Below are 15254 nucleotides of genomic sequence, written 5' to 3' on the forward strand. Positions count from 1 at the left end.
TCTTCTACTTCTGTGAGAGCAAGTGAAAAATGTTGCTGAAATATGGCCAATCTGTTTTCTATGGGAGTGGAATCTCTTTCCCTGTGGCAACGCTTTGCCTATTCCGTGTCATCCAAATACTTTTCGAAATCAAACTCCTCATCTGATGAGGATGAAGAAACGGCAGCAGCACTGGCAGGATGCGAGTCCTCTTGCTCTTGGCCGTCCTGTAGCCCACTCATCCTAACTGCTACCTCAATCAGAGCTTCTTTTCATTTAGTAAGCTGTTGATCATCCCGCAAAATACAATGACTTGGGTCCACATAAACAGCTGCCAGAAGAATTTTATTTTCTAATAGCTGTGTCTCTCTTCCTTTCTTTGAAGCTGCAATGCCATCTGTGATTAAACCTCCTCTTTAGGACAGGAAAAACATCAAGTTCTTCCACTCCTTTATAAAAATGCCAGGAGATAAATCCTCAGCTTGAAACTTTTTAGTCACTGTAAATGGGTGAATATTCAGAATTGAGAGTCCTCAGTAGTTGATACCTTTTAATCGCTAACTGAAAAGATGGTAACAAATTGCAAGCTTTCAAGACTACTCAGGTCTCTTTATCAGGCATTGACTAACACAAAATCTGAAGAATCACATATTTATGCACAACACAGCACAGAAAAAATGCAATAGATAAGACAAGTGACTTGAAGCAGAACTATCATTATGGGAGAGGGATTAACATAAATATTGGACCAGTTCATAGATAAGGAGTGATATGTAAATTGGTGATGAAGCAATTCCTTCAATTCAGCTACCCGTGTCCATTGACCTTCAAGTAGTGTTACCTGAGTTTTGGCCATATCTACTTGTACAAGGAAGGGTTTCAGCTCAATCATTAAATAGGTGCTGCCTCACCGAGTGGTTTGAACCACAATTGCCCCTTTTCCAGAACGTCTCTTCAAGATGGAATCAATTTTAGGGGTTCTGGCAGCAATAGCCAATTTCCTCACTTTGCTAATCAGAGTTCCAGCATGTCCTTCTTGCAGACTGTCTCTTATTTCCAGCTGCAGCGTGTGCACAACACAGCGCATGTGATGAATAGGAAAGAGGTGTGAAGCAGCTTCAACAAGATTATCTAATTGTAAAGAATCATTTTTCTGTTCTTCTGTAGTAATAACTGTTTGTTCCTCCTTTATGGGAACAGGACTGTGGCCTTTCATCTCCAACATTCTCAATGTGAAATGTTCATCTAGCTGCTATTCACCTTCCTTATTCTCATTCACCAGTTTAATTGTACTTCTCATGTTTGATGCATTATCAGTTACAATAGCATAGAACCTGTTCTTTTTTGAGTTCATAATCTTGCAGAACTTTTTCCACTAAGGTCTGGAGAAACTGACTGTTATGAGCTTTAGTGTCTCTTACTGCCAGCGTCTTAGTAACAATTTTTTTTGTTACAAACATATCAAACGTTGATAGTAAAATAGTTCACTCTGTGACATGTGCAGCCATCCATTTTAAGAAACACAAAGTGTCTCTTGAGTCTTTTTAAGATCTTTTATTTAAGGGCTTCTTCAATCACTTATTTTCTAATACTTTCTCTTTCCAGAGAAGCACCAAGTTTGGGGGCTATTTCTCCATTAAGAGCTGTAAAAGCTAGTCGTGCAAATAATTATAATGGTACACTGTCCTTCACAACAAGCTCAATGAGCTGTCTTTTAAACACATCTGCTGTCATTGTTACAGTAAGGGTACCGTCACACTTGGCGACGCACCAGCGATCCCGACAACGATGCGACCTGGTAGGGATCTCTGGTGCGTTGCTATGAGGTTGCTGGTGAGATGTCAAACAGTCAGATCTCCACAGCGACGCAGCAATGATACAGAACGATACGACGGTCGTTGGGACCCTGTCACTCAGACCTATAATATTGAGGTCGTTCGTCATTGTCCCTGTCAAACACAGCGATGCATGCTGGCCAACGAGACACCAGCGATCAAAAAATGGCCAAGGACATTCGAGCACGATCAGCGACATCACAGCAGGGACCCAATTGCCGCTACGTGTCACACGTAGCGAGATCGCTGTTGCGTCTCAAATTCTGTGATGCAACAGCGATCTCGCTATGTGAGACGGGGGCATAACTTTGTCACTTAGAAAATATCTTGTAACTGGTGTTTGAGACGCTCTCTCCTCATCCTTTCCCTAGCAAGAAGTGCTGGGCTCTGTTTTTTTGGTGCTGCTGTGATCTTTTTCAATCACAGCTTTGTAAACTTCTGGGTAGCAGCGTTGTAAATGTCTTTTTAGATTGGAAGCTCTTGCGGGAGCATTTTTATCACTGCCTAAGTATGCACCGATTTTGGCATCACAGCATTTGTTTTCATCTGGGTCACTTATACACTGACACACAAAATGTTTTTTATTTTGAGTCACTGTGAAATACTCAAATACAGCTGACTTCATAAGATTCTTCTTAGACATTTTGTAATTATGTAAATTCACTCTCAAAATAATTTTGTCCTGTAAAAAAAAGGTATATTGAAATTCTTGCAAGAATAGGAATACATGCACTGCATAATTTAGGATAGAGATAAAACAATCTTTGCATAAATCAATAGGACAGATAATTGTAAAGTTTGTAAAATATGTTAGATATCTTTACTCTGAACTTTCAATGTCAGGCTTGTCTCGGTACAGCTAACTAAATGCTTCACTTCATATTTCTTCACAGTCAACGAAGAGGGGAAGAGGTAGGGAGCATGTTTGTGCTGAATCATATTCCAGAACACACACACACATAAATTTTATATATATAATTTGAGATGTTAGAAAAGGTTTTCCCCCTTATATTCTATGACTCTATGCTTAGTGTATATAAGTCATAAGAGCAGCTAATTTCTCCAAACAGGAGTTAAGAGAACAAACAAACTAAAACATCAAGTATACAGAGGCAACATATACACGACTATTGATTTATGCACAGTTTATTGAAAGTTTAGATGTGCTTTAAGAAGTACTTACCTTAATTCTGCTTTCTTGTTCACTCCAGAAGTCCTGAGATGAATGCAGGCATTCCTTCCCCGTGTGTTTATTTTTCTCCTTATCTGTAGAGGAGGAACTTCACTACTTATCATGAACATAAACTGTAACACAGATTCATCTTAGATAAAAGTCTACACCTTAGATCAGGAATAGGACAGACATTTATAGGGCATTTCATAACTTTCCCAAATTCTTATGAAAAAAATATTCTCTACAAACTCCATTGAACTGCTGTACCCAATTTATTATATGTCTTAGAAGTTTGAGTCGATCCATTTTATTCGGACTCCACCAAAATGGACTCTGACTCCGACTCCACAGTCCTACTGCCAATACATGTATGATGTCAGATTAAACCTCTTGTCATATTCTATGGGTAGAGGAAGGGGGGGGGGGGAAATAATCAAAGTAAGAAAACATTGTGATGAACTTTTCTAACAAGTCTTTTACCTCACCCGCAAAGCTGTATTAAAGGTGTTGTTTGATATCTTAAATTTTTAAATTGTCTCTATATTTAAAAGCAAAGTGTTTTAGTTGACACTTGTGTAAAATTCCCTACCATTCTTATGTCAGCCTAATTTCCTTTTTACTTCTGATGGCATTTCATTTGAAACTCCCAGCATGCATAGGGCAGTCTAAAACTGAACCTTATCACGGATTTTCACTCAGTGGACTGTTCCAGCACCATGCTTTCCCTCCTCGCTGCTTGTTTCAGTGCCACTTCTTCCTTGGAAAAGAATGTCCACTACTCAGTCGGTCCTCTCTCTTCTTGCTGACGTTCTTTCACTGCACTCTGCTCCATAGTCTCATTTGAAGCTGGCAATGAGTTGTACAATACAGTGATCTTTCAAGTCACAATGAGATTTTGTTGGAGATGATCATTGTAAATTGAAATTGTTATTTTAGACCATAATTTAATGGACAACTAGTAATTTGTCAAATCTGACAATTGTCGCCTCTAAATTAAAAAAAGGTAAATTAGAAAAATTAAGAATATAAAAAAGGCAACTATTTAAAACAAGTCATTACAGAGAACATTAAAGTGCTGCTGATAAAACCTGTAAATCACTTTGAGGTTAAGAGCTTCTCCAAAGTTCCTGTAGATTAATAGATTAGAACGGGACATTTGAAGTGCCTGTACTTTTATAATGCTTATCATTCATGGTAAAAATTCCAAGGTTTCACCAGTAAAATGCCTAATCTGGTTGCATAAATCTTCTAGCCACTCACATGAGCCACCAACCATCATTGTTGTGTTATATGTGGAATTTGATAACTTGATGGACCACTTAATATTTGTTGAACATTGCCCGCTCTCATTCCCTACTTTCCCCAATACATTTCACTGAGGTGTTTAGTTTAGCAGACACCCTATCATTGCACAGGGAGGTTTTTCGCTGTGTCTGAGGCTATTTTCTCCGACAGCTGTGTCACATATACTCTCTGCCATTTATTGAAGCTTATACGGTATCAATTTGCAGAATTCTGTGTTTGCTGTTACTACTGACCCGCCACTGAAGAAAAACAAAAAGTGTTTTAAAACATAACATAATACGTTGTCACTCCTGTTATAACACAAGCCAGCTCACCCCACGTTCTGTACTTCTGTTTGGCTGCAGTGGTCACAAAATCATACAGATCAATCGTTGCAGCTAGTGATTGGTAACATGTTATTTGGAAAGGGACAATCACAAATGGATTTTAGCAAAACTGTTATATAGCAATTGTATACATACATTCAAGCAAAGAAAAATTCACACTTTGAATATTCATAGTACTTATGTCCTCAGTGTCTAAACTTGGTGTAAATGACTAACAGAATTAGCATACCACATACTCACAAATTGCAGTTCTGTAGCCTCAAGTACAGCTCTGATAACGCAGCCCACATGGCACCATAGTGGTGACTTTAGTGGTACTGTGCCCCATCCTTAGGGCCCTGTCACACATAGCGATTTCGCTAGCGAGATCGCTGCTGAGTCACAAGTTTTGTGACGTAACAGCGATCTTACCAGCAAGATCGTTGTGTGTGACAGCGATCAGCGACCGGCCCCCCTGCCGGTATCGCTGATCGCTGTTGGAAAGCCCTGGACATTTTTTTGGTCGCTCGTCTCCCGCTGGCCACGCATCGCTGCGTGTGACAGGCAGGAGACCAGCGATCAGCTGGTAACTAAGGTAAACGCAGGGTTTTAAGCACGGCGCTGTGCTTAGAAACCTTCTGTGTACCTTAGTTACCAGCTCCCTGCATCAGCACGCTGGTAACTAAAGTACACAGCGACGCCGCGCGCTGGTCCTGATCGCTGGTGAAGCTGCCTGTTTGACAGCTCACTAGCGATCATGTAGCGACTCACCAGCGATCCTGATACGTTTATCTTTGTCGGAATCGCTGGTGAGTCGCTATGTGTGACGGGGCCCTTAGTCTCCGTGTAAAAGTCCGTTCAGATTGTCGGGCAAGTCACATCTGCAGCTTCATGCCCTCGTCGTCATTGGCATTGAAACACATGCGGTCTCATCTTCCTGGTAAACGGCTTTATTAAAGTTTTTATTAGAATAACCAGAATAAAGAATTACAAGATATAAATCAAAATGAAGAAAAAAATAAATACAGACCCCAGTTCATGATGACCTGACATTTTGTGCACTAGTCTTCATAGAGTACGGTAATAAGATGCAGTACATTAATTTGGCACCTGCATACTCCACTTCAAGAAATGTACCCAGAGACTGTTGTACCTGCTAAAATCTTCCCACCCAATTTTTTCAGAGCTGACTTAGACAAGCATAAAAAGTTTCAATTTCCGATGGAGTGTACTAGTGTGTGTACAAATATGTGTGTATGTATGCAATTTTTTCTGACACAGGACCACTATAATGCAGTTTAATTTTTTTTCTCATAGCCGTAGTAATTATTTTTATATATTGGACATGTTTTTGTTTTTCTTTCCCGAGGGTGCGTGGGCTTAGTAACCACAGTTTGGACAGCGTGATTTCAACATTTAGAGGCGTTGGCCACTTTATCAGATATCAGATGTGTTGAGGACATAATTTTATGGTACTTGCTATTATGCAAGTTTAACAGTTTATTCCCTGCTGGTGGAGGAGCAAGCATGTGACCAGACCAATCCAGCAGCTTACCCCAATAGAAAAGCCATTTTCCCATGTGAGGTGTTTTACAATTGGAGGAGGATGATAAACGGGTGTGGGCACATGCTCTTCCACGCGGTGCAGTCTGCACAAGGGAAGGAGGAGAACCTGTCCTACTTATGTAATGGTGTCCTCAACATGTCTGATAAAGATAATGTGGCCAAGCCCGTTATCTCATTCTGCTAAAAATTTTTACACCTAATTACATACATTTAAATAAGAAACTGTATCGTCCCCAAATCCTTTTTTTTAATATACATCTAATTTTCCATGTAAATGGGGCTGGTATTATTAGGCCCATTTGCAGGGCAATTTCAGGCTTCTGGCTGCACCACCGAGCTGATTTGGGACTGTGGGAACTCTACATCTTAGTGTAATATGCTGACCACCCAGTTTAATGTCTATGGACGGTTCACAAGTAATATATAATGCTTGGATTTTTTTTTAATTTTTTTTAAAGAAAAAAAATATAGGAACAGCAACATTCTGAAATGAATATAATAGACGGGGAGATTTATCCCGCTATCAGCTTTTGGCATAGATTCTAGAGGGGATAAGTAATAAAAGTTTTAGAGCTTGGTGGGGTAAGGTATATGTTCACTAGCACATAGGCCAACTTGGGTCCGTGTGTTTTCCATATGCAGTTCACAGTGTGCGCAGGCTACGTTCACATAACAACCATATTTTGGGTCTAACAAGCATAATTACCTAGCCCCTAGTGGACCAGGCAGTAGTGGTAATGCAGAGGAATGGCGCAGTTTCCTCTACAGAATATATTGTTTGGTTTACAACATGTAAAATGTTGCTGTATAATGAAGTCTTTTCTGTGGTAATATGGAAATTAGTTTTACTCCTTTGTTACAGTGTTTATATCATCCTTTTTGCTCTAGGGAGCCCTTTATTATCCTGTCTGGTGGTCTGGCCTATGACACGGCGGGAAGAAGGCCTTGCTTAACAGTCATGCATGGAAAAAGCACAGCAGTCCTAGAAATGGATTATCAAATTGTGGATTTTCTTACCCTTTGTGAAACTCCATATCCAAACGGTGAGTGTAAAACTAAATGAGGGAATTGTTTGGTGAATCTTCACCGCATTTCTTGTAATAGCTTCTTTAGTAAACGGCATTGATGAGGCTAAGGTTTGACAAAATGGGCGTCTGCTTACGATGCTGGAGTTGGTTTCTTATTTGGCAATTTCATTTGTCTTTTTTATTTATTTTTTTTTTTTACAGGTTTAACAACAAAGGTAGAAAATCACAATAATAAAATACAATACAGTGAGGTACAAGTCTGCAGTCTCTCTGTGTGACTGTTACTGCAGACTTGTGAATCCTCACATCGCACGCACTGCTCACTGTGAGGATTCTCTGTTGCCAGCGCCACGAGCGGCGGGTGTTATGATCACAAAAAACTGTTGAATCTCCGCTGCGCACATATTGGTTTGGATCGGACAACCCCTTTAAATGTTTTTATTTGTTCATTATTTTTTGTTTTTTGTGTTTTTATGTTCATCATTTTTTATTTTATTATTTATGTTTTTATTCCTACACAATCCCCCTGAAGCTTAAATACAAACCCAGCTATGGGATTACACCATGTTAGTGCTGTTCCACATCTTGTGCTATCGGTGCCAACAATCCTTTGTCCTCCCAGTAGAGTCTGTGCAAATAAAGTAGAACAAGGTGGAATAGATTGTTGAGAATGAAGACATAATAGAGATTATATGCAAAAATATCATGAGCACATGGAAATTTTTTTTTCTATTATAGTATCAAGTAAGCTTGATTTAACTCTTGAGATTCCTTGGAGAATAAACATTTGGTCCCTATTGGATAAATGCACTTTTTGGTATTTCCTTCATAGACATAGTTAGCGCAGCTGCATTTTTTATCTCCCTTCACGGGTAAGTCGACTTTTAACTTTTAAGGAAAAATTTGTTAATAAATTTTCCACAAACTTTTTTTTTTTTTTTTTTTTTTACTATTTACCGTATGTGTCTTTATGATTCTTGTGAAAAAAAAAACTAAAGCACTTTCTAGCATTAGCCAGTGACGAATGGACAGCAGACAGAGGCTACGTCACAGGTTTGGTTCGGAAACTAATTTAAAAAAAAAAATTAGAAGAGATACTTGAAACATGAACGTGTGAATGGAGCTTTTACTGTGAGAAGAGCTAAAAGCCGCAAAGAATCCCTCACTAGGAGCACTGTGTACCCACAAAAACACTATAAAGTTGCTTTAAATATAATGAGAAAATTTTCCTGGAGTAGTGGTACAGTGACAAAAGAAGCTGTAGTCACCCATTTAATCTTTCGACTCCATGCGTATGGTCTTCCTTTCTGGCCTTCTGTTTACCTGGCAGCTGCTGTAATCACTGGTCTTGGCAGTATAAGGCACAAGACCAGTAAATGGCTGTAGCACTCAAGTGCAGTATACCGGAGCTTGGTTAGCAGAAGACTGACTAGTGAGGAGCAGGGACTTAGTGATGTAGGGGCATTGTCTAAATGGCATCACCGCGCAATGATGGGAGCTTCTGCGGTCATGTGTCAACTGCATATAAATGGATGCAAGAATTGATACTGAAGGCATGGAGAGGGAAGTTTTAGGGAAATGGGTGAGCAGGATATTTTTTTTTTCTATTTTATATTAGTTGTTTGTAAGAATGGGCTTTAGTTCATCAGAAAACATGAAAAAATAATCTTCACTATGGATAACTGCCTGCAGACTGAAAAAACAAAGAGAGGGCTTTCCTGTACTTTCTGCCATAAAGTTTATTTGATAAGCATGATGGCAGTTTCAAAAAGAAAGAAAATCCAAGTCAATGTTGAAAACAATTCTTTATTCATTCAAATTCAGCAAAATAGAGGATAAAATTATCAGCATAGGTAGAAACAGATATTGCGATATCAACACGTTTCAGGTGTCACAGCACCCTTAGGGTCCCGTTAAACATAGCGACGCTTCAACGATCCTGACAATGATACGACCTGGTAAGGATTGCTGGTACGTCACTAGTAAGCTGCCAAACAGGCAGATCTATTCAACGATGTAGCAACGACACGGAGATCCGTATAACGACCTCAGCAGTCGTTGGGACCTTACCACACAGCAGCTATTCTGACGACTCACGCTTGCGTCCCTGAGTTCTGCATCGCCAACGAGGTCGCTCGTCGGCGTCAAACACAGCAATGCATGCTGGCTAGCGGGATGCCAATGATCAAAAAATGGCCTAGGACATTCGAGCACGATAAGAGATATCCAGCGGAGGGGGTCAGTCGCCGCTATATGTCACACGTAGCGAGATCACTGGCGAGGTCACTGATGCGTCACAAAACCTGTGACGTTTCAGCGTTTCAGTGAGACAGGGCCTTTAGTCATCGTATCGTACGCCCAGAGGGTGGGTGGGTGTGTGTCGTATGCCCAGAGGGTGAATTTTCAAATGCATATCAATTATCTTATTTCCTGTTTTCATATTTTAATGTAGTGTTGCAATTCCCATGCTGTTTAGTTACCGTATATACTCGTGTATAAGCCGAGATTTTCTGCACATTTTTTTCTGCTGAAAATGCCCCCTCAGCTTATACACGAGTCATTCAGCAGAAACCCAGTGTGGGAGGGGGAGCGGCGGCAGGAGCCCGGTGGCTGGGAAGTCATACTCGCCCCTCCCATGCCTCGCTGAACCCTGCTGTGCCATCGCTGAACGCCCCTGCATCCTCCTTGTCCCAGCGCTGACAGCTTCTTCTTGCCTTCAGCAGTCACATGGTACCGCTCATTAAGCTCATGAATATGGACGCCTATGGGTGTGGAAGCATATTCATGAGCTTAATGAGCGGTACCATGTGACCGCTGAAGGCAGGAAGAAGCTGTCAGCGCTGGACAACGGAGGATGCAGGGACGTTTAGCGACGGCACAGCAGGGTGCATATGAAGGGGAGGACAGGGGAAGCATGGAGGAGGACAGGGACTGCACAGAGGGCATTGGAAGCACGGAGGACGGGTGCAGCACGGAGGACGACGGTGGCAGCACTGTGGAGGATGGGGGCTGCACAGAGGACATTGTAAGCACGGAGGAGGATGGGTGCTGCACGGACGACGGCGGTGGCAGCACAGAGGACGACGGGGAGAGCACAGGGAGGACAGGGAGCTGAGCCATACATAGAAGGGGGAGCTGAGCCACGCGTACTGGGAGGGAGAGCCACACAGAGCAGGACAGGGATGAGGGGACAATGTACACCCGGCTTATACTCGAGTCATTAAGCTTACCCAGTTTTCCGTGGCAAAATTAGGGGCCTCGGCTTATACTCAGGTCGGCTTATACTTGAGTATATACGGTAACTTGTTTTACGTTTTAGTTTTTGAAAATATTTGCAAAGAACTTGAGCATATTGGCGCTTTAGTAACATGCATCAGAAGAGTGGGTGGCCAATGACCGCATTGTACAATGTTACAATAATGGTTATTAGTGCAACGGATGTATGGAGCTGGCTGTCATGTGTTTGCAGCTGTGCTCTTCAGAATAATAAACATCTTGACTATTTGAAAATACCATAGTAAATTGCTTAGTGCATTGGCACACTGTGCTGATCAAAAATCTGTAACCTTGTCATCTTATTTCTTTACAAAGTTGCTTTCATACCAAAATCGTTTTTTACTTCTTATTGGAGGTCCCAGTAATCACACAGCTCCACGCTCCTCCTGAGTGACTATTGTAGGGAGTTTGAGCAGTGTAGCAATAATGCAGGTAATACACGCACTGCTGCTGCATTCATACTATAATGGAGTTGTGGAGAGAACACGATCTACTAGAGTGCAAACATTGTACCAGGACTGTGGAGTGTATAAGCCAAACCTCCGACTCCTCAATTTCCCTGACTCCCGACTCCCCAGCACTGGTCACTACTGAGCATGTACAGAATGTGCAGCACAGATTCATGTCAACTAAAAGCCCAGAGCCTTAATGTGGAACAGAACAGACATTCATAACTTACCCAAATTGTTATGAAAAAATTACAGCACATCCTGCCCTGATCTACTGAACCCAATGTACTATATATTTTAGGAGTCTGTCCCTTTTTATACCGACTCTGACTCTCTGGCTCCATAGCCCTTCTTTGTATTGTGAGAAGCAGACCCACACCATAATCCTTGTTCTACCAAATCTCAGAGTGTGGGCCATATGCTTATTTGTAGTGAGCAGTAATATTAGTGACCCAGTTTACACAGGCTTTTGACCCATTATTGTTACAACATTACTGTGCTATTTTGCAAGAAGTGAGGCCAATAAAGTTGATAAAGACACATTCTAAATTATGCCAATAAAATAAAGTGCCAAATTTACACATTTATATAAAGGTGCACAGCTCTTAATAAATTTGGTGCATTTATGGTAGGACAAAATCATAAAATTAATCTATTCATATATTGGCCATACCCTCTTCTGATATACCACACATTTTTTATCAACTTTTGGTAAGCATGGTGCAAAAAAGGTAAAATTTTGCACATGTTGTGACTTTTTGGGGCTCTGTTTTTTCCAAAAACTAGACAGATTAGTAGAAAAGTAGTAATATCCAGCTCGACCGGACAAATGGTTGCAGAAATTGAAGCAAGGAAATAATCTATGCCAAGATGTGGTTCAGCGAGAAAAATAGGAGGATTTCCAGCTTCACAATGGTGCAAAATTATTTACTTGGTGGAAGAACACAAAACCACCATAGAGAAAAAATTGAAATGTACAAAAGGAAGATAAAAAAGATACCGTATGATTTTAATCTTCCTTTGTACATTTTAATTTTTTCTATATGGCTGTGTTATATTCTGCCACCAAGTAAATAACTTTGCATCATTGTGAAGCTTGACATTCTCATCTTTTCCTCGATAAACTGTTTGCTAGCTGTGAACCATCACAGTGTGAAGAATTTTGACCTTAATCCCATTAAAGGTATATGTACCACACTTCTTTAAAACTCTGGTTTACTCCTTGAATTTTTCAAGCAGAAGACACTTAAGAATACTCTGGCATGGCTTTCTTTCCCCTCTAGCATCTTTTTCTTCATTTTTTTATCACTTCCTGAGCCGTTTTCTGGTGCCTGTGTGTGAATAAGAAACCGCTAGAGTTTTAAGCAGAAACAACATCAAAACGCTGCAAAAAACTTACAGGTTTCTTACGAGTCTCTTCTGCTCTTTCCATTGACTTATTCTGTATAGTACAGAGCATTTTCCAAGTGGAGAATGCCAGAAGAATGGACGCGACTTCCCTTTACCGCATTGCCTGAAGCGGTTAAGACGTTTAAAAGACTTATGCACATCAAGTTATTACATAGAAATGTTTTCTGATAGTTTAATTCTACCAAAGAAGCCACCTTAAGGCTATGTGCACACGTTGTGGATTTTGCTGCAGATCCGCATCTTTTCTGGCCCTGCGGGTCTGCAACAGAATCTGCTGCGTTGTACAGTACCATTTTACTCTATGTAAAATGGAAACCGCTGTCCACATGCTGCGGAATTTTCCGCGCGGTTTTGCTGCGGTTCCTAATTCGCAGAAAGAATTGACATGTCACTTTTCTGCGGATTCCGCTGCGGTTTACCATCTCCTCCATTGTAGAGGTGATAAACCGCAGGGCAAAACCGCAGGCCAATCCGCAGGTAAACCACAGGTCTTTTGACCTGAAATTTACCTGCGGATTTTTACAGAATCCGCAGGGACAAATCCGCAGCAACAAAAAATACGTGTGCACATAGCTTAAGAGGTAAGTGCATATAGCCGGGCACGTTTAGGATTAATTAGAATTGGGATTGTGAGCCTGGCCCTTTATGTCCAACATCAGTATCTGACCTCACAAATTCTTGTCTGGATGAACGTGTAAAACTTCCCTCATATGCGCTCCAAAATCTTCTAGAAAGCCTTCCCAGAAGAATGGAAGCTGTCAAGGGATGAGCTCCATATTAAAGTACATGGATGTTGAATTGAATTTCCAATAAGCTCCTAAACGTGAGGATGAGGTGTCCATATACTTCGTGGCATATCCGAGATGTGATTCCTTACTGGAAATAACAATCAGAAGATGAGGATAGCCGTGATGTATGTGAAGACGATACATTTGGCTACACGTCTGTTTAAAAGTAGAGTTTGGTGCTTGGGCAATTATCTGTTATCTTAAATCATAATTATAACTTAGCAATATGAATTCAACAAAAATACAGCATGCGGTGATTCCTAAACTATTATTAAATGTGTTCAGCGCTGTCCCTACTGTGCAAGCATGTCTGTCACACACAGCACTATGGAGCCATCTAATGGTGACCACGGTGATCGTTTTTGCTGTTGTCGTCTATACACGGGCCATTAACATGGAGGCATTGAGAAACTGAATCAAAATGAAGTGCTTTTTAGCAGCCGTAATCTTTTCACTGACCTGACTGTATGAGGTTGTGTTTATGTGGGCAAAATTGCGCTATTACTATGGTGTTTTGGAGGTGTAATAAATTGCGATGTAATGGAACATTAAATGAGCTATTGAACTAATTCCTAATATGTGCTTGCGGATACCTAATATGTTGGCTTTCTGCTATCTGACCTGCTACAATGCAGAGGCATTATTGCATTAAAGACATTAAACAGACTCTGGACTTGCTCTGCCCACTGTCAAGACACATTGGGTATGATGGCTACGCGAGGGGTTTTTGGAATTTAAAACCAAAAGAAAATGTCACTCTGGAATCAGGGCCTGTGTAAGTGCTTGGCCCTCAGCAGGCGGGGGGGGGAGGTGTCACTCGCTGTCGAGGAAATGGGCATGCTATGGGGGCCCAGTGCCTGCGAGTGGCTCCGGTACTTGCAATACTTACCTCTCCCCGTTCCTCCACTCCGGCGTCTTCCTCTTCTCATTGTGAGGCTATGTGCACATCCACATGCGGAAAGTAAGCAGAACAATGCAATCCTATGGGTGCAGAAGCGCCGCGATTCTGTAAAATTAATGAGCATGCTACGTATTTTTCTGCAATGCGATTCCGCCGTGGGAAAATCCGCAGCATTAGCACAGCATTGCGGAATCCCATAGGACCAGAGGAAGCTAAGGAAAGAGTTATCTCAGGAGATTAGAAAGAAAATTATAGACAAACGTGTTAAAGGTAAAAGTTATATGGCCCTCTCCAAGCAGCTTGATGTTCCTGTGACTACAGTTGCACATATTATTCAGAAATTTAAGCTCCATGGAACTGTAGCCAACCTCCTTGGACGTGGCCGCAGGAGGAAAATTGATGACAAATCAAAGAGAAGGATAATACGAATGGTAGCAAAAGAGCCCAGAAAAACTTCTAAACAGATTAAAGGTGAACTTCAAGCTCAAGGAACATCAGTGTCAGATCTCACCATCCGTTGTTGTATGAGCCAAAGTGGACTTCATGGGAGACGACCAAGGAGGATACCATTGTTGAAAAAAAAAATCACAAAAAAAACAGACTGGAATTTGCTAAACTACTTGTTGACAAGCCACAAAGCTTCTGGGAGAATGTCCTATGGACAGAGGAAACAAAAATGGAACTTTTTGGCAAGGCACATCAGCTCTATGTTCACAGACGGAAAAATGAAGCATATCAAGAAAAGAACACTGTCCCTACTGTGAAACATGGAGGAGGTGCTGTTATGTTCTGGGGCTGCTTTGCTGCATCTGGCACAGGGTGTCTAGAATCTGTGCAGGGCACAATGAAATCTCAAGACTATCAAGGGATTCTAGAGAGAAATGTGCTGCCCAGTGTCTGAAAGCTTGTTCTCAGTCGCAGGTCATGAGTCTTGCAAACAGGATAATGACCCAAAACACACAGCTAAAAACACCCAAGAATGGCTAAGAGGAAAACATTGGACTATTTTGAAGTGGTCTTCTATGAGCGTTGACCTAAATCCTATTGAGTATCTTTGGAAAGAGCTGAAATATGCCGTCTGGAAAAGGCAACCTTCAAACACAAGACAACTGGAGTAGTTTGCTCTTGAGGAGTGGGCCAAAATACCTGTTGAGAGGTGCAGAAGTCTCATTCACAATTACAGGAATCGTTTGACTGCAGTGATTACCTCAAAAGGTTGTGCAGCAAAGTATTAAGTT

General features: G+C 41.2%; 1 protein-coding gene across 3 annotated transcripts in view; it reads left to right on the forward strand.

Moving 5' to 3' along the window:
• STXBP5 (syntaxin binding protein 5) overlaps nucleotides 1–15254 on the forward strand; it is a 492483-nt gene that overhangs the window by 346705 nt on the left and 130524 nt on the right. For all 3 annotated transcript variants that reach the window (XM_073557677.1, XM_073557678.1, XM_073557679.1), the window contains exon 10: nucleotides 7053–7207. In XM_073557677.1, coding sequence (XP_073413778.1) covers nucleotides 7053–7207 — 155 coding nt within the window. The remainder of the gene's footprint in view (nucleotides 1–7052; nucleotides 7208–15254) is intronic.

This window comes from Dendrobates tinctorius, unplaced genomic scaffold, assembly GCF_039654945.1.
Source record: "Dendrobates tinctorius isolate UK_male_01 unplaced genomic scaffold, ASM3965494v1 ptg000250l, whole genome shotgun sequence".
Classification (NCBI taxonomy): Eukaryota; Metazoa; Chordata; class Amphibia; order Anura; family Dendrobatidae; genus Dendrobates; species Dendrobates tinctorius.